This window comes from Muntiacus reevesi, chromosome 1 (assembly GCF_963930625.1).
Source record: "Muntiacus reevesi chromosome 1, mMunRee1.1, whole genome shotgun sequence".
In the NCBI taxonomy this organism is placed as follows: Eukaryota; Metazoa; Chordata; class Mammalia; order Artiodactyla; family Cervidae; genus Muntiacus; species Muntiacus reevesi.
Window position 1 is genome coordinate 164,231,463 of NC_089249.1, and position 25,725 is coordinate 164,257,187.

Below are 25,725 nucleotides of genomic sequence, written 5' to 3' on the forward strand. Positions count from 1 at the left end.
CTTACTTCTCCAGATTCTTTGGATCAAACTAAGACCCCCACCTCCCCAGAGGGACAATCCTTGCTAGGACAACATTTTATCAGTCAGTCTGCCCCTGTTAACAGAGCTGATTTGAGTACTCTAATTTAAATTTTAGCTATTAGACCATAACCACAGAAGGGGAAAAAACAGTATGACCATGATATTCTTTAGACTCCAGAGAAAACTGGTTAAAGTGAAATCTTTCTGAAATTATAAAACCAGTTTTCCTAGCATGTACAATTAGAGAAAGCTAGCTTGTTAAACAGAAATATGCCTAGGAAAAGTCTGAAGTTAACTCTTATCATGTCCTTGAGATACACAGCCCACATTGTCTGAGACTTCAGCCTTTGGTAAATTGGTAGAACTTCAAGTCAAGGGAAAAAAGGGACAAAGAGACATTTTAAATCTCAAGCAAAAAACTGTAAGATCAGATCTCTGTCTCTCTGGATTTATGTATGTCTCAGTGTATGTCTTAGTCTTTGGATAATATTGCTGAGGTTAATTTTTTTTTTTTTTTTTTTTATTTAGTTATTTTGAGGTTAATTTGTAAATGAGCTCTAATTTAATTGGCCTAAAGAAAGTAAGCACCTATAAATCAAACAATTCTAAATACAAGAGAAATTAAGTTAAAGGAATTCCAGGTTCATGTGAATGGGGAATAGTCAAATTAATACCTGGTATTTAATGTTTGTTGATCTAATTAATATAGACCTATCATAAGAATCATCATTAAGCATAATACTTTTATTATACCTAAATTTAATATAAACTAAAGAAGAGCTTACTTTATCTGTTGAAAATTTGTCCATAAGGGAAGCAACTCAGTGTGAATAAACTTTTAAGGAAAGAAAATGTGAGATAAGAGTTTTTAGGAAAACTCTATTAAAAATAATTTTGTTTTAGTCTTTCCAGATTTTGGTAACTTGAATTTCTAGGGTTGTGTTAAATTAAGTGTTGGAAGTTTATTAAATATCTAGGTCACTCCCAAATAAAATAAGATACTGAAACATTAATTACTAAACATTGGCTTCCTTTTACAGAGAAACTAAAGATATTTTGAACTATTAATGAATGTTTGGTGCCATCCTGAGATGTTCCCTATAAGAAAGGAAATATTTTTAGAAATTATCACTGGTTATTTTCACCAATCTACAGAAAGATAATATAAAGGACAGTTCATGGCTGTTTAAGGAAAGTAGGGTGCTTTTCTAGTAAAGGAAGTATAAAGCCCCACAGCATTCTCTGAAGATGTGCACAAACTAAATCTGGGAGGATGAGTAGGAGCTAACTAAAGAAGTTAGGTGGAAGGAGGGAAAAATAGCATAACTGATGAACAGAAACCATAAAAGAGCATGCAATTTAGAGGACCATAAGATGTTTTGTCTGGAGAGACGTGTGCTCAGGGAGAAATTTGGGAGCCACTGCTAGAAAACTAGGCAATGCTCTATATCAAGTATTCTATTAAGGAAATTGACCTTTACCTTTTATGAGAAACCATTGAAGGATTTCTAGCAATAATTTGATTAGTTATATATTTTAGAATGACTACTCTAGCAGCAGTGGGGAAGATAGATAAGTCCAGATTAGATATCGAAAAAAAAGTTGGGAACTTAATCAATTAGGAAATGCTAAGAGCCTGATTAAAGCACTGACGATGGAAATAGAACAGAGGGTATAAACTGACGAAGTCCTAAATAGAATGTATAGGACCTGGTGACTAATTGGGGGGTGGAGGGTGGGGGCAATGGATGAGAGGGAGAAGTTTAAACTGGAGAATTGAATGAGTGGTGATACCACTTCCTAGATTAAGGAATACAGATTTTATCCCCAAAGCTGAGTCGAGTTTTGGACATGCTGACTTTGAGGTTTACTATGAAATATCCAAGGGGAGATATATGGTGGGATGTTGAAGATCATAATAACCTGGAGTTCAGGAGAGAGTTCTAAAATGTAGATGTAAGAGGTGTTGGGATGGTAACAAAATCAATCAGACAAAATGTCTAACTTGAGAAGAGAATGTGCCTAAGGACACAGCTCTGGGGAAGAACATTCACAAGACCAACAGAAGGAGAAGTGCCTGGGGGACAGATTGAATGAATGAATCAGTTCAGTTCGTTCAGTCGCTCAGTCGTGTCCGACTTGTTGCGACCCCGTGAATCGCAGCATGCCAGGCCTCCCTGTCCATCACAAACCCTGGGAGTTTACTCAAACTCATGCCCATTGAGTCGGTGATGCCATCCAGCCATCTCATCCTTTGTCGTCCCCTTCTCCTCCCGCCCCCAATCCCTCCCAGAATCAGGGTCTTTTCCAATGAGTCAACTCTTCGCATGAGGTGGCCAAATTATTGCAGTTTCAGCTTCAGCATCAGTCCTTCCAATGAACACCCAGGACTGATCTCCTTTAGGATGGACTGGTTGGATCTCCTTGCAGTCCAAGGGACTCTCAAGAGTCTTCTCCAACACCACAGTTCAAAAGCATCAATTTTTTGGCGCTCAGCTTTTTTCACAGTCCAACTCTCACATCCATACATGACCCCTGGAAAAACCATAGCCTTGACCCGACGAACTTCTGTTGGCAAAGTAATGTCTCTGCTTTTTGTCTAGGTTGGTCATAACTTTCCTTCCAAGGCGGAAGCGTTTTTTAATTTCATGGCTGCAATCACCATCTGCAGTGATTTTGGAGCCCCAAAAAATAAAGTCTGACACTGTTTCCACTGTCTCCCCATCTAATTCCCATGAGGTGATGGGACCAAATGCCATGATCTTAGTTTTCTGAATGTTAAACTTTAAGCCAACTTTTTCACTCTCTTCTTTCACTTTCATCAAGAGGCTTTTTAGTTCCTCTTCACTTTCTGCCATAAGGGCCGTGTCATCTGCATATCTAAGGTTATTGATATTTTTCCCAGCAATCTTGATTCCAGCTTGTGCTTCCTCCAGCTCAGTGTTTCTCATGATGTACTCTGCATAGAAGTTAAATAAGCAGGTGACAACATACAGCCTTGACGTACTCCTTTTCCTATTTGGAACCAGTCTGTTGTTCCACGTCCAGTTCTAACTGGTGCTTCTTGACCTGCATACAGGTTTCTCAAGAGGCAGGTCAGGTGGTCTGGTATTCCCATCTCCTTCAGAATTTTCCAGAGTTTCTTGTGATCCACACAGTCAAAGGCTTTGGCGTAGTCAATAAGGCAGAAATAGATATTTTTCTGGAGCTCTCTTGCTTTTTCGATGATCCAGCGGATATTGGCAAATTGATCTCTGGTTCCTCTGCCTTTTCTAAAACCAGCTTGAACATCTGGAAGTTCACGGTTCACATATTGCTGAAGCCTGGCTTGGAGAATTTTGAGCATTACTTTACTAGCATATGAGATGAGTGCAATTGTGTGGTAGTTTGAACATTCTTTGGGATTGCCTTTCTTAGGGATTGGAATGAAAACTGACCTTTTCCAGTCCTGTGGCCACTGCTGAGTTTTCCAAATTTGCTGGCATATTGAGTACAGCACTTTCAAAGCATCATCTTTCAGGATTTGAAATAGTTCAACTGGAATTCCATCACCTCCACTAGCTTTGTTCGTAGTGATGCTTTCTAAGGCCCACTTGACTTCACATTCCAGGATGTCTGGCTCTAGGTGAGTGATCACACCATTGTGATTATCTGGGTCGTGAAGACCTTTTTTGTACAGTTCTTCTGTGTATTCTTGCCACCTCTTCTTAATATCTTCTGCTTCTTTTAGGTCCATACCATTTCTGTCCTTCATTGAGCCCATCTTTGCATGAAATGTTCCCTTGGTATCTCTAGTTTTCTTGAAGAGATCTCTAGTCTTTCCCATTCTGTTGTTTTCCTCTATTTCTTTGCATTGATCACTGAGAAAGGCTTTCTTATCTCTCCTGGTTATTCTTTGGAACTCTGCATTCAAATGGGAATATCTTTCCTTTTCTCCTTTGCTTTTAGCTTCTCTTCGTTTCACAGCTATTTGTAAGGCCTTCTCAGACAACCATTTTGCCTTTTTGCATTTCTTTTCCATGGGGATGGTCTTGATCCCTGTCTCCTGTACAATATCATGAACCTCTGTCCATAGTTCATCAGGCTCTCTGTCTATCAGATCTAGTCCCTTAAATCTATTTAATCTATTAATCTATTTAAATCTATTTAAACCCCTCATCCAAGGTAAGGCTGCACTTTGCTGGAGCAGCCGTGAAGAGATACCCCACGTCCAAGGTAAGAGAAACCCAAGTAAGACGGTGGTGTTGCGAGAGGGCATCAGAGGGCAGACACACTAAAACCATAATCACAGAAAACCAGCCAACTTGATCACAAGACCACAGTCGTGTCTAACTCAGTGAAACTAAGCCATGCCATGTGGGGCTACCCAAGACGGTCGGGTCATGCTGGAGAGGTCTGACAGAATGTGGTCCACTGGCGAAGGGAATGGCAAACCACTTCAGTATTCTTGCCTTGAGAACCCCATGAACAGTATGAGAAGGCAAAATGATAGGATACTGAAACTCCCCACGTCAGTAGGTGTCCAATACGCTACTGGAGATCAGTGGAGAAATAACTCCAGAAAGAATGAAGGGATGGAGCCAAAGCAAAAACAACACCCAGTTGTGGATGGGACTGGTGATAGAAGCAAGGTCCGATGCTGTAAAGAGCAATATTGCACAGGAAACTGGAATGTTACGTCCATGAATCAAGGCAAATTGGAAGTGGTCAAACAGGAGATGGCAAGAGTGAATGTCGACATTCTAGGAATCAGCGAACTAAAATTGACTGGAATGGGTGAACTGAACTCAGATGGCCATTATATCTACTACTGTGGGCAGGAATCCCTTAGAAGAAATGGAGTAGCCCTCATAGTCAACAAAAGAGTCTGAAATGCAGTACTTGGATACAATCTCAAAAATGACAGAATGATCTCTGTTCATTTCCAAGGCAAACCATTCAATATCATGGTAATCCAAGCCTATGCCCCAACCAGTAATGCTGAAGAAGCCGAAGTTGAACGGTTCTATGAAGATCTACAAGACCTTTTAGAACTGACACCCAAAAAAGATGTCCTTTTCATTATAGGGGACTGGAATGCAAAAGTAGGAAGCCAAGAAACACCTGGAGTAACAGGCAAATTTGGCCTTGGGGTACAGAATGAAGCAGGGCAAAGGCTAATAGAGTTTTGCCAAGAGAACGCACTGGTCATAGCTAACACCCTCTTCCAACAACACAAGAGAAGACTCTACACATGGACATCACCAGATGGTCAACACCGAAATCAGATTGATTATATTCTTTGCAGCCAAAGATGGAGAAGCTCTATACAGTCAACAAAAACAAGACCAGGAGCTGACTGTGGCTCAGATCATGAACTCCTTATTGCCAAATTCAGACTTAAACTGAAGAGAGTAGGGATAACCACTAGACCATTCAGGTATGACATAAATCAAATTCAATGAATGAATAGGCAGTGATAAAAGGCAAAACTAGTGAGTAGGTTCTGAAGTATAATTTATGAAAGATCTCCTTGGGGCAATAGCATATCTAAGCAGCAAAACTCTTAGAATGATGAACTGCAGCTATGGTCAGCCATTAAGGGCAAGTGTTTGGAGAACCAAGTTAACAAATTTAGAGGAAAAAAATGATTTAAAAAAATATGACTCAGGTGAAAACATGTGAGTAATTAAAGAAGGGGATTCTTCACTTCTTCATCTATAAAGGGAGAAGTTTCAGTTAGGTGAATTCCTAGACTCTTTCCAACTCTTAAGTTCTGATCTGATGAGCCAGCATTGAAGAGTGAGTAGGATCTGGATCTCTATGAACAATAACTTTCTTCTGCTCTCCTGCCCCTCCAGCCCTCTTCTCCCATTCACCATCACACCCTCCACGTGGTTCCCACAGAAACTGAGATCTCTGCTTACAATTAACTTGTTTAGGGTAGGCAACTGACCTAGCTGGGTCAATAAAATACCTTCATCAGGATTTTGAGATAAAAAGGAAGAAAGAGAAGACAGTTTTTCTCTTGGTAATGAAAAGGGAATATATGTAAAATCTAAAGTTGATGATAACCGTGATTTGCAATGAGGTGTTGGCGGGGGAAAGCTGAAGAATGAAGACACAAGAAGCAAAGATCACAGATGGAGAGAAAACTGCCTGGGTTTTCCAAAGCATTTTATATCTCAGTCTCTGGCCACTGTTATAATGTATCACTGCCCTGAATTCCATGATACCCCAATATCCTTCCATTAATATCCCCCTTTAAGACTTAACTAGCCTCAGTTGATTTCTGTTACTGGCAACTTAAAAGATTCTCAACTATTAGAGCCCATATGGGAAAGAGAAAAGTAAATGGAAGGTGAAGCTATAAGGTAGACTAGATGTAATGAGTGCCATGCTTTGGTTTATAACTGATTAGTGGCTGTGGTGATGGAGATGGGAAATCCATCAACACTCTACAGAAGCATGAAAACTTTAAATAATAAAACTACCAAAATGAAAAATGAACATCTACAAATCACTGTGGTCCTTTCATTGGCACTCAGCTTTTGCAATGTAATAGGCAATGTCAACAAATTAATGTTCTCATTAATTAATGTTTATTAATTAGAAAGTCATGTCCTGCCTCATTTCTGTCTCCTTCCACGAGTGAACTGTAACTCACTAACATAGCCATAAAATGCTATGTATGGTCAGTTGATCCTTTGTAGTATAGACTGCCATCTTAAGTATCCTGACTGAATTGTCCATTTTCCTCCATTCCAAACAAAGGTGTTGTAGCCAGGATTATACTTGCTAAAGCAGGTGGATCAGTCTCTTAAGTGACTATACTTCATCAGACAGTTCCAGCCTCAGAAGTTAGGAACCGGAGCAGTTGGTGGAGAGGTGTTTTCTTCTCCAAGCCTGGTGGGTTTGGCTGCTATTCGATAAGATGCAGCTAACGCTGACTCCAGGAATGGCAAGTACTGCTCTTTGGGGGGATATGTTTAGACTGTACTTCTAGGCTATGTTATTGACATAAACTGATACTTCTTTAATGGGTTATAAGGCTGCTGGAGATGCTTCAGTATCATATATGGCTCCCACATGGCTTCTGTATCTTTCTAGTAGGGAAATAAATTGGTTCAACCTCTCTGAAGGTCAGTTTGGCAGTATCCATCATACAAATGCAAATACCCTTTAGCACAGAAATTCCCATTCTAGGAATTTACCCTCTGCATGTTCTTATATGTGAGAAACAAAACAAAAAAAAAAAATGTGTAAGAGCATTCATTGCAAAATTATATAAATAAAAGAGTGGAAATCCAAAAGGTCATCTACAATGAAATGGCTAAATAAAGTACATTCAAACCATGGAATACTATAAAGCTGTTAAAAAAGAACAAGTAGGCACTTTGTTTAGTGATATGGAATAACCTCCATGATACACAGTGAAGTAATAAAAGTAATATGCATTTGTCTAGGGAGCTTCCACTTATGCTTCAAAGTAAAACAATGTATGCTTGTATTCTCTTGGATTTAAACAGAAAGCTCTCTAGAAGGGTGTACAAAATATGAGTTATAAAAAATGGGTGCCTGTAGGTAGAATTTTGTGTGGAGGATGGAGAAAGAAGGCTTTTCACTTACACAACTGACCATACCTTTTGAAATTTATACCATGTGAAGGGTTTCCCCATTAAAAAAATAATTTTTTTTAATTAAAAAATTAAGGGTGGTGGTGATGTTTTAAACAGTAGTTTCCAAATGCTGGTCTTTATCTATGAATGCCCAAGAAAAATAATTTATTAATCTACCATGAAATCATAAAAATAATGATGTACAAAATTTTCTATATTGTTGATTTTAATTTGAAGGGCCATCTTTTATTCTCAATTAAGTAACTTTGTGTGGAGGTATTAGTAAATAGTTGTTATCAATGTAATGTTTATTTACACAATGAGCAAAACTAGAAGATGGCATCATTATGTCAATTCCTCAAACTTAAGAGTCCTGAAATTCAAAGCACAGAGTTACTGATTTAGACTTAGCTTTTGTTCTCATGTTGCATAATCTGTTTTCAGATATTATTTTGGAAGACATTTCTCCTGTGTATTTCATGGTGTCGAGTAAGTGATGAATTATAGCTGAAGGCTTTTCCACATTCATTACATTCATAAGGTTTTTCTCCTGTGTGATGCCTCTGATGTTTCTTAAAGGATGAATCATGCCTGTATGCTTTTCCACAGCGGTTGCATTCATATGCTTTTACTCCTGTATGAACAGTTTTATGGTTGCTAAGGTGTATCCTCTGCCTAAAGGCTTTCCCACATTCTTTACATTTGTAAGGTCTCTCCCCAGTATGGATTCTCTGGTGATGCGTTAGATAAGCTCTATGACTAAAGGTTTTACAACATGCAGTGCATGCATAGGGCTTCTCCCCAGTATGAATTCTTATATGTTCACTAAGGTGTCTAATCTGTCTAAAGGTTTTCCCACATTCATTGCACCTAAAGGGTTTCTCTCCAGAATGAGTTCTCAAATGCTGGATCAAGCTAATGTTCTGGCTGAAAGCTTTCTGACATTTATCACATATGTAGGGTTTCTCCCCAGTGTGGGTTCTATGATGCTGATTAAGAGATGAGCGATGTCTGAAGGCTTTGCCACATTCTTCACATTCAAAGGGCTTCTCACCAGTATGGATTCTCTGGTGTGTGGTAAGGGATGCACTTTGACTGAAGGCTCTTCCACATTCCTTACATCTGAAAGGTTTCTCACCAGTATGAATTCTCATGTGTTCAGTAAGGTGAATGGGTTGTTTGAAGACCTTTTCACATATATTACACTCATAGGTTTTTACTCTTATGTAACTTGTTGGATGATTAATCAAATCTGATTTGCATTTGTTTCTCTTTCTAGGCGTGTCACATTTACGGAGTCTCTGTTCTATAACAACATCTGAACTCACAATATTTTTGCCAAATTTGTAAGTTTCTTGGCTTCTCTTCTTATGGGTCATAGTGGTTTGTCTCACATTTCTTCCATGGAGATCCTGGTGCCTTTCTAACCCACCATCATATTTTGAGACTTTCTTCAATGTGGAATAAATGACATCATCCCTCATGAACCTTTCCATCATCATACCATGATATAACTGTTCTTGTAAAATGTTATATTTTGCATTTGACACACTAGTTTCTGTTTTACTCTTCAAGTCTGAAAGAAATGGAAAAAATGCAAATAACTCATGTTCATTATGCTTTAAGAAATCAATTATTACATTGGGTATGGAATACAGATTTAGATAACAATACATATGAAGTACATGAAATTTTGAGTATATTTATTTTTTGCATGAGGCATGTGGGTTCTTAATTCCCTGACCAGAGATCCAACCTGTGCCCCCTGCATTGGGCGCATGCAGTCTTAACCACTGGAGCACCATGGAAGTCCCATGAAATTCTGAGTGTATTTAAATATGGTTATGCAGCCTGGAGAGGTAATGGGAAATTAAGACACAATGAACAAGGTAAAAGTGTGATTTTGTATACAGAGTAAAATTTTGAACATTTTAATCTTCTATTAATACTAAAAAATGATATTTCAGGGCTATGTCTTAACAGTGTCTTTTTAACTGATAACTATTTTTGGAAAACATTCTCAGAAAGAGAAAAAGATTTCCCTCTTCCCACTCCAGCTAGTTCAGAAAAAGGTTTGAGGGAATTCCCCGGCAGTCCAGTCATTAGGACTCCAAGCTTTCACAGTTGAGGGTGAGGGTTCAGTACCTCATCAGGGAGCTAAAATCCCACAAGACATGCAGTGTGGCTAAAAAATAAAAAAACAGAATAGCAATAAAATGTATGTCCTTCAGGATGAGTCTGACAAAAGATGTGTAATGTGTACAAGACTTTTATGGGGGAAAATCCTGAAAATTTATTTTAAAAAATTAGAAAATATCAATAAGTGGAACAATACACCATATTCCCGGACAACAGGACTCAATATCATAACATTAATTTCCCCCTAAATTGATCTATAGATTCAATATATTCCAATCAAAATACCACCAGAGGATTTGTGTGTGTGTAATTGATGCACTCATTATGTAATTCATATGGAAAAGCAAGGGGCTAACAATAGCCAGGACAATTTTGAAGAATAAGATATTAAATCTCACTGTGAAATACAGTAATTAAGATAGTCTGACTAATTAGAGTAGGGATAGAAAATAGAAAAATGGAACAGATAAACAGATAAAGAACAGATAAAGCCAGAAATAGACTCAGGTATATAAAGAAACTTGGCAGGTGACCAAGTAGCATCAACTATTCAATATATGGTTCTTGGGCTGATTACCCACATGTAAAAAGTTAAACTAGAGCCTCATCTCACACTATATATAAAATGTATAGATTTAAACCTAAATATGGAAAAATAAAATTTTAAAGATATAAAATAATATATATTTTTTCTATAAATCAATAAGGAAAAAATAATAGAAAGATTTGCAAAGGATATAAACAGGTAATTTACAGAAAAGAAATCCTGAAAGGATGGCTAACAAACATGAAAAACATGCTCCCTCTTATTAGTAATCATGAAAATGAAAAAAACAAGACACCATATTCAACCACTGAATTTATAAAAATGTGAAAATTTGACAACGCCAAGGGCTGACAAAGATGCTGAGTTCTGGAACCTCTCAAAAGTCTCAGATGGGAGTACAAACTGGTGCAACTACTTTGAAGAACAATTTCCTGAAACATAAACGTACATCTGCTCCATGACCCAACAAGTCTGCTTCTATCAAATATCTCAGAGATATACTTATGTACTTACACAAGAAGTTACATATATAAAGTTTTATTGCAGTATCTCTGTAACCCCCAAATTTAGAAACCCCTAAATTTCTATCAACATAAAAATGGATAAATTGTGCTTTATTAATTCAATGGAAATGAATGATATGGATAAATATGAATGAATAATATGGATAAACATCAACAGTGTTGAATGAGAAAAGCAAGTGGAAGAAGTACATATACCATTTTTTTAAAGAATAAGAATATGCAAAGCAGTATTATAAGTAGTAATTTATGTGCTATAAGTCACAGCAAGGTCCTCTATGACCCACCTCCTAGAGTAACAGGAATAAAAAGAAAAATAAACAAGTGGGATCTAATTAAACTGAAAATTTTTTGTATAGCAAAGGAAACTATAAACAAGGTGAAAAGACAACCCTCAGAATGGGAGAAATAATAGCAAATGAAACAACTGACAAAGGATTAATTTCCAAAATATACAAGCAGTTCATGCAATTCAATACCAGAAAAACAAAACAACCCAATCAAAAAGTGGGCAAAACACCTAAATAGACATTTCTCCAAAGAAGGCATACAGATGGCTAGTAAACACATGAAAAGATGCTCAATATTGCTTATTACTACAGAAATGCAAATCAAAACTATAATGATATATCACGTCATACTGGTCAGAATGGCTATCATCAAAAAATTTACAAGCAAAAAATTCTGGAGAGGGTGTGGAGAAAACGGAACCTCTTGCATGACCACTGTGCAAGACAGTATGGAGATTCCTTAAAAAACTAGGAATAAAACTACCATATGACCCAACAATATATATCCTGAGAAAACCATAACTGAAAAAGACAGACATACCCCAATGTCATTGAAGCACTATTTACTGTAGCTAGGACATGGGAGCAACCTAGATGTCCATCGACAGATGAATGGATAAAGAAGCTGTAGTACATGTATACAATGGAATATTACTCAGTCATAAAAATGAACATGAGTCAGTGCTAATGAGGTAGATGAACCTAGAGTCTATTATACAAACTGAAGGAAGTCAGAAAAAGAAAAAAAAATTGTACATTAACATGTATATACGGAATCTAGAAAGAGGTACTGATGAACCTGTGGTCAGGGCAGCAATGGAGACGCAGACACAGAGAATAGACTTAAGGAAATGAGTGAGTGGGGGGAAGGAGAGGGTGGGATGAATGGAGAGAGTAGCATGGGAACATATATACCACCATATGTAAGACACACGGCCAGTGGGAATTAGCTGTACACTCAGAGAACTCGAACCAGGTCTCTGTGACAACCTAGGAGGGTGGGATGGGGTGGGAGGTGGGAAGGAAGTTCAAGGAGGAGGAGATGTATGTATACCTATGGCTGATATATGCTGATATGTGGCAGAAATGAACACAACATCATAAATACAATTTATTTTTCAATTAAAAATAAATTCAAAAAATATTATATATTGCTTGGGAATACATACATACAATACAAATATGAAGACACATATAGGAATGACAATGTTTAAAGTCAGAAGAGTTGGTTATTTCACAGGCAAGGATGGGAGTACTGGGGTTTAAGCTCTGTTTTATTTCTTAATCTAGGTAGAAAGTACATAGCAATTTATTGTAATGTTCTCTGTGCCTTCCTGAATATCTAAAATATTTCACAAGAAAAGTGTAAGTTTAAGAAGATTGTTAAAGATCACTGGATTTGATGAGAAGGAATCCCATGGTCATTTCTCTAGCAGGATTTTCCATAAAACATTTGTTACAATAAATAAGGATACTTTAGTTCAAAGGAGAGTGAGAACCAAAGTTAAGATTGTAAAATTGAAGTTGACGAAAAGTGGAAATAAGATGTAAGAGAGAAGATTAAAGATCTGGAGAATGTAGTGAGAGTCCTGAAAAGAGATCTGCTTTCTGTGAGAAGAGACTACTACGTACATCTCAGAGCATAGGGAAAGGAACTTTCGATTGGCAGACTTTAGGATACTGAAGAAAGGAAAACCTTAATCAAGAGAAGACTTATCTTCCCTCCAACTCCAGACTTCTGCAAGGTCAGATGAAGAAAAGGACTGCAGAGAGAGGGATGAAATCTAGTTCAGAGCATGCCTGTCCACCCGCTCAGCCTTTCTGCAGCCTGGGAAGATGCTGGGCACTCTGGCCTACATATTAAAAGGCACCATCTGCCTTGGCTCACCTGAACTGAGATCTCCTGGGCCTTCTTTCTCTGTTATCCATGGCTCTTCTCCTTTCTCCAACTGGGAAATCACACTAGGTTTGGAAAGCTGACAGCCTGCTTATGGAGTGAAAAAAAGGGTGTGAATATTTATGTTGAGGTCAAAGATCCATCCCTGGGATGTAGTTTCAATCCTCAGGTATTTAGGGTCTCTGAAGATGGGAAGGGGTACCAGAGCATGTTTTCCTATTCTCACTTTACAAAGTAAAGTGTTCCCCGAAGGGAAGAGATTCAGATATGTTCTGGCTTGATTTTCAAAGGTATGGAACATCCATCTCCAACACAGAACCCAAGGCCAGGCTCCAGCGAATCTATTGCATTTAATAATTTAGGAATTATTAATACTAAACTAAATTAAATATTAATCCTGTTAATAGGCAGGATTCTGGATGTATGTGTAGCCTGTCCTTACCCACTGAGACCAGATTCCCATAGTTCTCCAGCATCACCTCCCGGTACAGATTCCGGTGAGCAGGCGCCAGCTGCCCCCATTCCTCCTGGGTGAAGTCCACAGATATGTCCTTGAAGGTCAACAGTTCCTAGAATATCCAATATATCCCTTTTCAGCCTGAGACCACCTCTATCAAGATCCAATATGTTCTGACAGTTTTCTGAGAGATTCTAAATTAGTTTTACTGGGAGTCTCCTCTGGATCTGTTTGGTAATTCTCTAGAGACTATCATAAACAATATACGAAAGGACAGATGGTTATTATATGTGTCTTAGAAAAAAACAAAATGAAGCAGGATAATGGCACCAGGGAGAGCCACAGTGAGGATGACGAAGATCTTTCATGTTGGGTGTTAGGGGTAGGTCTCCCTAAAAGGGTGATATTCGAACAGAGACATGAACTCAGTAGGAAAGAGCCACACAGAAATCTGAGGGGAGAGTATTCCAGGCAGGAACAAAGGACCTGAGGACTGTATGTCCTTGGCTTGTCTGAGGAGCAGGAGAGTGGCCAGCATTGCTGGAGGCGGGCAAGTGGAAGTAGATGAGACCAGAGGGCCCAGGGGAAGAGAGACAGGCTTTCAGCACCTACTGTCACAAAGACCAATGCATTCCTCCAAGGCTGAAATTCTGGGACCCTGCTGGAATTTAATGCAAGATGAACAAAACGGTTTGGAACTGTGATCGAGCTCTTCCTTAGCTCAAATACTGAATAGATAAAAAAGGATCAGCCCCTCAGCATGATGGCATGGGGTGCTAGTAGTTGGGTTAATCAGAAGTGAACTCAATCAAGGACCCTGGCGGTGGAAGGTCCATAACTTCCACTGCAGGGGGTATGGGTTCAAGTCCTGGTTGGGGAGCTAAGATCCCACATGCCATGCAACCAAAAAAAGAAAAAAAGTGAATTCAATCAAACTAAAGTGCATCTCAGCCAGAGCTCAGCCACAGCTCTAGGAAAAATATGAATAATCAGTCCCTCACCTTAACCACCAGTCAAGGGAAAGGCTTCGAGTCTTCTGCAAATAAACAGAACAGAAAAACATACTATATCTATCTATCTATACATATATACAATTATTTATTGTTTATTTATCAAGAGAAACTATTCCATAGCCCAGATATTCATGCTTCATTAACAAAAACAGGTCAGGGATGAATTTCATGCAACTCAACCCAAAGAAATTTTTTACATTCTGAAATCACTTTGCACTCTGAAAGATACCAGCCTTTCTCATCACCTTAAAATTTTTCACAGAACCATACTTTCTGCAGAATCTGCATATGCCTGCATTCTTGTTTGCTGTTGTTAAGTTGCTAAGTCATGTCCGACTCTGCTGCCCCATGGACTGCAGCACACCAGGCTTCCCTGTCCTTCACTCTATTCCAGAGTTTGCTCAAACTCATGTCCATTGTGTCAGTGATGCCATCCAACCATTTCATTCTCTGTTGCCCCCCTTCTCCTCCTGCCCTCAATCTTTTCCAGTATCAGGGTCTTTTCTATAAATCGGCTCTTCGCCTCAGATGGCCAAAGTATTGGAGCTTCAGCTTTAGCATCAGTCCTTCCAATGAATATTCACGGTTGATTTCCTTTAGGATTGACTGGTTTGATCTCCTTGCTGTCCAAGGGACTCTCAAGAGTCTTCTCCAGCACCACAGTCTGAAAGCATCTTTGGGGCTCAACCTTCTTTATGGTCCAACTCTCACATCTGTACACAACTGGAAAAACCATAGCTTTGACTAAATGAACCATTGTCAGCAAAGTGATATCTCTGCTTTTTAATACGCTCTATAGGTTTGTCACAGTTTTTCTTCCAAAGAGCAAGCATCTTTTAATTTCATGGCTGCAGTCACCATTCACGGTGATTTTGGAGCCCTGCTTTGGAGCAGGAGAAAATAAAACCTGCCACTATTTCCATTTTTCCCCCATCTATTTGCCATGAAGTGATGGAACTGGATGCCCTGATCTCAGTTTTTTGAATGCTGAGTTTTAAGCCAGCTTTTTCACTCTCCTCTTTCACCTTCACCAAGAGACTCTTTAGTTCCTCTTCACTTTCTGCCATTATGCTGGTATCATCTGCATATCTGAGGTTGTTGATATTTCTCCTGGCAATCTTGATTTCAGCTTGTGATTCATCCAGCCCAACATCTCACATGATGTACTCTGGATAGAAGTTAAATAAGCAGGGTGACAATATATAGCCTTGACATACTCCTTTCCCAATTTTGAACCAGTCCATTGTTCTATGTCCAGTTCTAACTGTTGCTTTTTGACCTGCATACAGGTTTTTCAGGAGACAAGTAAAGTGGTCTGGTATTCCCATCTCATTAATAATTTTCCACAGTTTGTTGTGATCTACACAGTCAAAGGCTTTAGCATAGTCAATGAAGCAGAAGTGGATTTTTTTTTTTAATTCCCTTGCTTTTTCTATGATCCAACAGGTGTTGGCAATTTGATCTCAGGGTTCCTCTGCCTTTTCTAAATTCAGCTTGAACATCTGGAAGTTCTTAGTTCACATATTGTTGAAGCCTAGCTTAAAGTATTTTGAGCATTACCTTACTAGCATGTGAAATGAGCGCAACTGTACAGTAGTTTGAACATTCTTTGGCATTGCCTTTCTTTGGGACTGGAATGAAAACTGACCTTTTCAAGTCCTGTGGCCATTGCTGAGCTTTCCAAATTTGTTGGCATATTGAGTGCAGCACTTTAACAGCATCATCTTTTAGGATTTGAAACATCTCAACTGGAATTCTATCACCTCCACTAGCTTTGTTTGTAGTAATGCTTCCTAAGGCTGCCTTGTCTTCCCACTCCAAGATGTCTGGCTCTAGGTGAGTGACCACACCAACATGGTTATCTGGGTCATTAAGTCTTTTTTGTACAGTTCTGCTGTGTATTCTTGCCACCTCTTCTTAATCTTTTCTGCTTATGTTAGGTCCTTGCCATTTCTGTCCTTTATTCTGTCTCTCTTGGTTCACCAAAGCAAACTTGTAGAAAGTTGCAATTCCCAGAGATACAACGATTGCTCTAACAATATGAAATTGCAGATGCTTGGCAAGGAAGCTACACCTCTGAGGTTTCATTAAAAAACGGGAAGCAATCATAGTTATTCTCAATACCAATGTCCTTCCATTGATAGTGAAATGAATCTATCTATGCATATTTCATCCTCCACTGTTCTTTTATACATAATATCTGAATCATAATAAAAAATTATTAGGCAACTGAAGGAGGAAAATCTGACCTATAATCAAGAAATAAAAACATAAGAAGCAAAGACCTAGGTCACCAAGTCACTGGAAGAAGCAGACAAGAAATTTAAAGCAATTATTAAAATATATTTTGAAGAGTTTACAATAAAATATGGATGGAATAGGTCAAAACGTCAGGGTAATTGAGGAGAGACAGAAAGGCCAAAAAAGAACTAAAAGACAATTCTACAACTGAAAAATACAATATCTGAAAAATCCATTGGATGGGCTTAAGATCAGATGGACCCTGATGAAGGCAAGATCAATGAAACTTAACACAGGTCAAAAGACAGTATTCAAATGGAAGCACCATTTGAAAAGCACCAAGAGAGAAAAAGAAAAAAAAAAAAAAGGATAATATCACATGGTCTAATATACATGTAATTAAAATCTCAGAAGAAGAATGAGAAGAAAAGAATATTTGAAGAAATAAAGGCTGAAAATTTTCCAAGTTAGATTAAAAAAAATCAACCCATAAATGCAAAAGGCAGTAAATCCTCCACCAAAAGAAAAAAAACTCAAAGAATACCATGTCTATGCACATCATTAAAACTGCTGAAGAGCAAAGATAAAAGGGAAGATTGTAAAAGTAGTGAAAAGAAAGTAGGAAAGGAAGAACAGGAACACTAGAAAAGTTAGTATAAAATAAACAAAAAGACATGTCACATCTGGGGAAAGAATAAGAAAAATAGCTCACTTTTTATCTGAAGCAATATGAGCCAAAAGACAATGGAACATCGTTAAAGTGCATAAAAGAAAAAAAACAGTAACCCTAGAATTCTATATCCAGTAAAAGATCTTCTAATAGGAAGATCATATAAAGACATTTCTAGGTCACCAAAGCTGTGAGGATCCGTCATTTGAAGACCCATACAACAGGAAATGCTAAATGATGTTCTTCAGGCTGAAGGGAAATGATGTCAGAAACTTAGAACCTAAAGGAAGAACTGAAAAGTGCTCCAACTGGTAAAGTGAAAGAAAGTCACTTAGTCGTGTCTGACTCTTTGTGACCCCTATGGACTGGAGCTTACCAGGCTCCTCTGTCCTTGGAATTCTCCAGGCAAGAATACTGGAGTAGTTTGACATTTCCTCCTCCAGGGGATCTTCCTAACCCAGGGATCAAACCCAGGTCTCCTGCACTGTAGGTGGATCCTTTTCTGTCTGAGCCACCAGGAAAGCCTACACTGGTAAATATGTGGGCAAATATGAAAGGCTCATTTTTTTCCTTTTCTTAATCTCTTATGAGACAGTTTACTGTTAAAAGCAAAAATAAGGACATGTATCATGGGGTATATAACATGTAAAGTGAAAAGCATGGTGACAACACACAAAGAGTGGGAAGAGTAAATGGGAAAATAAGATTTTCATATTCTTTGTGAAACAGTATAATAGTAATTCAACTGTGACATGTTTAAAATGCATACTCTAATGGCCAGGACAACCACTAAAAACAAATCAAAGTAGAGCTAAAAAAGTCATTAGAGGACACAAAATAGAATACTAAAAAACTGCACAATCCAAATGAAGGCCAGAGAGGAGGAACAAAGAAATGAAAGAACAGGTTTGACAAACAGCAAACAAAGGACAAGAATATACACTTAAATTCTACCATATCAGTGATTGCCTGTGCGCTCAGTCACTTCAGTTGTGTCCTACTCTTTGTGACTCTATGGACTATAGCCCTCCAGGCTCCTCTTGTCCTTGGGATTCTTCAGGCAAGAATACTGGCGTCAGTTGCCATGCCGTTCTCCAAGGGATCTTCCCTACCCAGGACATTGAACCCATGTCTCCTGCGTCTCCTGCATTGCAGGCGGATTGTTTTTGGTTTTTTTGGGCTGCAGCGGGTCTTTGTTGCAGCATGCAGTATCTTTAGTTGTGGCATGTGGGATCTAGTTCCCTGACCAGGGATCAAACCCAGGCCTCCTGCATTGGAAGCACGGAGTCTTAGCTATTGGGCCACCGGGGAAATCCTGTAGGTGGATTCCTTACCCACTGAGCCACCTGGGAAGCTCCATATCAATGATTATGTAACTGTTAACAGACTAAGCAAGCAAGGCCCAGCAGTATCTAAGAAGGGCCACACTTTAAATATAAAGGCACAAATAAGTCAAAAGAATGAAAAAAGCTATACCATACCAACAATAACTAAAAACACTAATTTACATTAAATCAGACAAAGTGGGCTTAGGAAAAAGAATATGATGAGACAGTTCCTAATGATAAATGGTCAGCTCATTAAGAAGACAATAATCCTATGTGTTTATGTGCCTGGTGACAGAATTCGACTGGACAGAACTAAAGGGAGATATGAACAAAACCACAATAATTAGAGATTTTAACACTCCTCTCACTAAGTGATAGAACAAGTAGACAAAAATTTATCAAGGATGTAGATCTGAACACCTATCAATCAACTTAACCTGACATTTGTAGAGCATTATACCTAACCACTGCCACATACAGATTCTTTCTCAAAGTTTTTATTCTGAGATTATAGATTTATCAGATAATTGCAATCATAGATTTACATGCAGTTATAAGAAATAAAGCAGAAATCCCATGTACTCTCTCTCTTCTGGGGGCCAAACAGAGTTTTGATTGGAAAGGGGCACAAGTGAACATTCTGAGAGGCAGAAATGCTCTGAATCTTGACTTGGTTACATGGTGTATAAATGTCAAAATAGAACCATATACTTTCTTAAGTGTTTTTCTTATATATAAATTATACCTCAATCTTAAGAAATTTAATCCTTTCCCAGTGCTAAGAATCCCACCAATATTTTTAACTGTCAGGAGGTAAGAATTCCAGAAAAGTGGAATGTAGAGATAAGGTAACTCTCCAAATAATTAGAGTATTACTATTTCTTCCATATTACTGAAAATAGCCCTGGAATGCATTTCAATCCTAAAAGATGTTAGCACCTGAATTAGCTAAAGAAAATGGCATCATAAAAAACCTAAAAAAAAAAAAAAAAAATCACGGAGCAAGTAAATACCAGAGATAAGTTCAAATTCTGTACCATCTAATTTCAGAACCCAAGTTCTCAGTTAAAACTCTTCTGTCCTCGGATAACGTCTCCTCTGTAATAAGTCTTCCTTTCACATTTACTCTACAGTTTTCCTTCTCTCCTTCACCTGTGCTTCTACCAGGTGGTGAGGACATGTTTCCATACCCTGCTGTAACTGCCCAGCCTGTCTAATGTGTGTGCTCCATGGCCTGACCATTTCTTCTCAGGTCTTTAGCTGTTATTTGACCTCTGCTCATGCCACTATTATATGGGCCACCTCATGAAGTGACAGATGTAACCCATTTTTTAGTATAAAATACTCATAAAAACTGAAGTTTATCTTAGATCCCATATGGTACCTGTTGGTTTTTATGGGTTGGAATTAAATCATTCATTTTGCTTTCTCTACAAAAATTTGTATTAGATGTTGGCTGGAAAGAAACATTTTTTAAAAAAATATTTTTTGGCCACATAGCATGTGGAATCTTAGTGCCCCAACCAGGGATCAAACCCGCACCCCCTGCAGTGGAAGTGCAGAGTTGTAACCACTGGACTGCCATGGAAGTCCGAAGAAACGTTTTCTAAAAGGAGGGAAACTGCCACCACTGTGGACCCGTTTTTTGCACAAGATCAACTTGCACTGAGTTCCCTAGTTAAATTCATTAGCCTCAATATACCCAACTCCCCAGAAAAGGGCAAATTATAATCTTAAAAACTAAAAAGCATTTCAAGAAAGTGACAGAAAACTCCAACCCACCTGGGAGTCTGTTGTTGGGGTCCCGGGGGTTAATTCATCCTTTAAACTTTCTCCCTGGGTCTCATCAGCATCCCGAGATAGCAGAGCTGAGGAGGGAACAGAGCCAGAAAGTTTGCATCTTCCCTTACCCCACTAAAGAGAAAAACTGCCTGCAGTCCTGCTCAATACAGCCCCTCTCTGAATACATTCACAAAGAGAGACTTTCAGAGTGACTCAAGAGCAGACTAGAGTCTCCTTAATGAGGAGGACCTGCGGTGCACTGATTGGGGTGTTAATGTTTCCCAATGGTCAGTGATGATCCAGAAGCACTGACCTACAAGGCTACTCGTCTGTTCAGAATCCTCAAAGGTTCCCCACTTACAAGCAAGAAAAATCCAAACACTTCCCACGGACTTCATGGCACTCTACAATCTGCCTGAAGCGTATCTTCCCAGCATCAGTTTCCTCTAACCACCACCCTTTATCTGTGGGACACATGCACTGACCACATTCTTATCCCTCAGTTAGACTAGAATAGTCTCCATTCTCTGAACCACTCTTCAAGGTCCCCACTTTTGTATTTTTTCCCAATTCTTCCATAAAAACCAAAGACATCTTTTAAGGCTCAATTCAGTGCTATCTGCTTTGTGAAAATTTCTCTGATAAATACAATCAGAAGAATTTTCCTGTCTCTTCCAAAAGAACTTGACCATAAAATGTATTTAGGCTACTTTCTCTTCTTTCCATCCGGGTATGTGTCTATCTCTATCAATTAATAATTAGCATTAGAGATCATTATTCATTTTTCCATCTATTAAGATGCTTAACAAAGTCCCTGTCTGACTTTTGAAGTGTTAAAGATGAACTAAGAGACCCCGTGAGATATACTAATTCCTCTGTCCATCCATCTATCCTAACCCGGCCAGCAAATACTGTGTAACCTTGGACATGTTTCCCACTGAACTCAAAACAGTTCAAGGTAAAGTGAGAGTAACCAAGAATGTCATTCCTTCCTCCTAGCAGGAGATGAAAAGAAAGAAAAAGCATTGGTATGGGGGTAAACAGACTGAGACTAATAAAGGAAAACCACTGGAGGGCTTAAGGGGGTAGAAACCTTTGACTCTGATGTCTGTAAATCACACTTATACAGCTGCTGGTGGGGAACACCCTGAATTCTGTCTTGCTGTCCAGTGTTTATTGGAGGACAGATGGGAGCAGCATTGAGCACACCTCGCGGGGACCCCGTGCTTAAGAGCCTAACACTTTCTTGCGTAGCTATCTCCTTCCCCAAAGCCACAAGCACAAGCGCCAAGGACTACTCTCTCCCAATTTTCTTTGCCAGAGACCACCTCAGTGATGTGTGTACCTATTTTTCCCAAGCAGATTGAGAACCCTTCTTCCTCCTCCATCCCCCCATCCATCAGCCTACTCTCACCTCCTCCTTCAAACATCTTGGTCACATCCTCCCACAGGGGCGTCCCCTCCTTGGTTTTCTCTGGATGGTGCAACTTCACCCATGTGCTGGCCTCGGTGGGCAGGGTGATCAGGAGCTGCTGCAGCATGATGATGCCTCCTGACTGACCTTGTCCACTTCTGGTGAGGAAACGGCCAGAGCCTCTGCTGAGATGCCTCACAGTTGCGTGGTCCTCCTGTGATCACAGTCTTCTGCCCTCAGGATTCTTGCGTGTGCCTGCGGCACCAGAACCTAGGGGCTCCTGGAGGCTGATGTGGCTCTCACAGCTCTGAAAAACTGATTCCTCTCTAAAATTAAGTCCTGCCTGCTTGCGGGGTGGCTGGTTGAGTAGGTCTGAGTCTATGCCTCTTCATTTTCTTCTAGAGGAGCAAAAGGCAGGGAAGAGGGATCCAGAAAATCGATCATACAGATAGAACTCCAGAACTTGCAGAAACATACTTAAAACTGCAAAATATCCAAAAACAAAGATTTAGCATCAATGTGAAAATAAGTATAATCTACGCTTTGGATGCAGCTCTAATTTCCAGCTCCATACACACTTTCACAAATAGCACAGATACACACAAATACCAAAGATACACAAACATGCACAGACCTTGCCTTGACTTTCCTCTTTGGAAGGTCCAATACTTTGGCCACCTGATGCGAACAGCTGACTCTTTGGAAAAGAGCCTGATGCTGGGAAAGATTGATGGCAGAAGAAGAGGACAACAGAGGATGAGGCGGTTGGATGACATCACTGATTCAGTGGACATGAACTTGGACAAACTCTGGGAGATGGTGAGGGACAGAGAGATCTGACATGCTGCAGTCTATGGGGTCACAAAGAGTCGGACACGACTTGGCAACTGAACAACAATAGCAAGCTGCATGTATCTTCTGCTTGGGCACAGACAGACTTGGGAGTTAAGAGGGCAAGCTTAGAAATCAAATAGCCTGGGTTAGAATCCTGACACAGGCACTTAAAAGCTCTAAGACACTTCAATTCTCTGAGTTTCCATTTCATCCATCTAGAAAATGCAGATAAGAAGTGTACTTCGTAGGGTTGTAACAATGTTGGTAATACAGTACCTTAATAGACATTATTATAAACCTTTTGCTTTAATGTGCAACCACAACATTACTTTTTAAAGTTATTTTTAAAACAATTACAGATCTGAATTTAGTTTCAAGTATCTCAAATACAGTACTTCAAACATAATGAGAACTACTGCAGAACTGCTCCTGGCAGGAAATTTTGGAAACCGCCTATCTTTTCGTGGAAGCCCTTGGCATCTGAACAGGTGCCTCTACAGCGACTAAGTAGTGTATTAGGGCCTCAAGAACAATCCTAGTCCTAGCTCCCTGAAAAGGGAGCTGGCCCAGCTTTTTGAAGTTTGTGGGGCTGGGTGTTTGGCTTTTTGTTTTCAGCTGTGACTGATGCAGAGAAAGGAGCTGTATTGGAGCATATGAAAAATATCCTGCACCCAGATATATGAAAAGGAAAATGGTTTGTTACCCAAGTGGAGAAACTTTCCAATCTTATTCCCGAAACGGTTAACGACAGAGAAGCTTCATTTCGAGTGTAACCCCTTCTCACTACTCCCAGACATGCCTCTCTGGGACCTAAGAAACTAGACACAGATAGCGTGGCTTCCTACTCACCAGAGCGGCCGTGGACGCTGGTAGGACCAGAGATGGGGGGCGTGAGAGAGCCGGTTCTCGAGGCTTACAGCTCCAGAGGGTGTCTCTTTAGAGAAGAACCGGTAAGAGATTTTGTTCTTTCCCAGCCTTTTATAGACAGACCACATCGACACCCAACACAATGACTTTTTTAAAAAAACGCCGGACATTCACGCAGGCTTCCTTCTGAAGCCCAAAGGACTGTCGGCCTCCAGACCGGACCAGGGCTCTTTTCCAAATTCCTGAGAGGCGGCCTAGGGCGGGTGCTGAGGCACCAGATAAACCCACAGCCCCTCCAACGTGTCCTTTCGCAGCCACACTCCCGGGAGCTGGGCTTTGGGGACCCGCAAGGCCAAGGGAACGCTGAACCGGCTTCCAACAGACCCGGGCTAGGCCACCGCTCGCCAGCCGCTGCTTTGATGCCAGGCCGGCGGCAGTGGCGAGGCCCACCGGCGCCCCGCCTCCTGGGCCTCAGCCCGGGTGTCCCGGCCCCTCCGCAGTAGCGAAGCGCCGTTGCCCGCGCCCCTGTTCGCCTTCGCCCAGGCCTCGGCGGGTCCCGGGTACTGCCCCCGACGCAGCCGCAGTGCTATCAACCCCGGTGCCCTCGAGTCTTCCGGCGGCTCGGCACGCCCCGCCGCCGGCTCCGCCCATCGGGAGCAGCGAGAGTTCGCCCTCTCCGGGGAGGCAGGCGCTCCCGAAAACCCGGAACCCGGATCCCGCGGAGCGCGCCTGGGCACGCCGCCCCCACGACTGCCAGACCCTGGGCAGCGGCCACCCAGGCGGACCGCCCGCGTTTCCTGACAGCGGTCCCAAGAGACTAGGTAACCGGCCCATCTCTTCCCGTGCGAAAGCACTTTCTCGGTCCTTCATTCATTTATTCAACTATCTTCTGAATCCCTAGGTCTGTTCACACATTGTTACAGGCTCTGGGGAAATACCAGTTATCAAAACTCAGTCCCTGCTTTCTTGGATCTTAATTCTGGGAAAATTAAATAGATAATAATAATAATGTAGAAAGGTAATGTTCTCTGCCACCCCAGTGAATTGCCCACCATCAAGGCATCAGCCACTGCAGACCTCACGAATGGTGTAACCTGAGGTGAATTCAGGATGGAGACAAACAGGAAACCTTCTGCCTTCTGGCTGACTGCAGATAGTTAAGACGCATATGTAAGGAATAATTTCAATGAGCAGGGCCTTTACCTTCTGCTATGACTTGTTATAGCAGATGTGAGAGTTGGACTGTGAAGAAAGCTGAGCACCGAAAAATTGATGCTTTTGAACTGTTGTGTTGGAGAAGACCATTGAGGGTCCCTTGGACTGCAAGGAGATCCAACCAGTCCATCCTAAAGGAGATCAGTCCTGGGTGTTCATTGGAAGGACTGATGCTGAAGCTGAAACTGCAATATTTTGGCCACCTCATGCGAAGAGTTGACTCATTGGAAAAGACCCTGATGCTGGGAGGGATTGGGGGTAGGAGGAGAAGGGGAGGACAGAGGATGAGATGGTTGGATGGCATCACCGACCCGATGGACATGAGTTTGAGTAAACTCCGGGAGTTTGTGATGGACAGGGAGGCCTGGCATGCTGCAATTCATGGGGTGGCAAAGAGTCGGACACAACTGAGGGACTGAACTGAACTGATGACTTGCTAATGACTTGTTTATGACTTTTAATCTAGTCATCACTGAAAAGATTGTTTCCTGTATTTTGAGTTACTTCCCGACCTCTTTCAAGTACTGTGTCTGGTGTGCCTGATTCCAGAGCAACTTGTCCTTCTCCAGAGGATAAACTCTAGTCTCTTTTGGGATGAGGAAAGGTGGTAATGTAAACTCATGTTGACAAAATAAAGAGAAACTCACATAGTTAATCAGTCCTAGTTAATTGCATTTTAAACAAATTAACTTAAAAAATAACCTGCTATCTTAAAAGTATGTCTGTTATGATTCACCATTCTTAAAAGCTTATAAATTCTGAACCATTTGTAAACAAAAGAAGGAGGGACTTCCCTAGTGGTCCTGTGTCTAAAACTGCCCTCTCAATGCAGGGGGCCCAGGTTTGATCCCTGGTCAGGGACCTAGGTCCCACATGACACAGCTAAAGAGT

The 25,725-nt window shown here is 40.3% G+C and overlaps 1 protein-coding gene across 8 annotated transcripts; it reads right to left on the reverse strand.

Annotated features, from left to right (window-relative positions):
- Nucleotides 1-6,593: 6,593 nt before the first annotated feature.
- ZFP69 (ZFP69 zinc finger protein) lies at nt 6,594-24,225 on the reverse strand. Of its 8 annotated transcripts, none has more exons than XM_065915513.1 (6): nt 23,602-24,225; nt 21,919-22,316; nt 20,505-20,590; nt 13,456-13,582; nt 13,005-13,103; nt 6,594-9,195 (listed from the first exon to the last, which is right to left on the reverse strand). In XM_065915513.1, the coding sequence occupies exons 2-6, from the start codon at nt 22,043-22,045 to the stop codon at nt 8,060-8,062; spliced, it is 1,575 nt and encodes a 524-aa protein (XP_065771585.1). In that variant the 5' UTR covers nt 22,046-22,316; nt 23,602-24,225; the 3' UTR covers nt 6,594-8,059. The 8 variants fall into 8 exon arrangements, with proteins under 8 accessions (XP_065771585.1, XP_065771593.1, XP_065771578.1 ...); XM_065915521.1 differs by having other exon boundaries at nt 13,005-13,100; nt 21,919-22,401; XM_065915506.1 differs by having other exon boundaries at nt 21,919-22,401.
- Between the last annotated feature and the right edge of the window lie 1,500 nt (nt 24,226-25,725).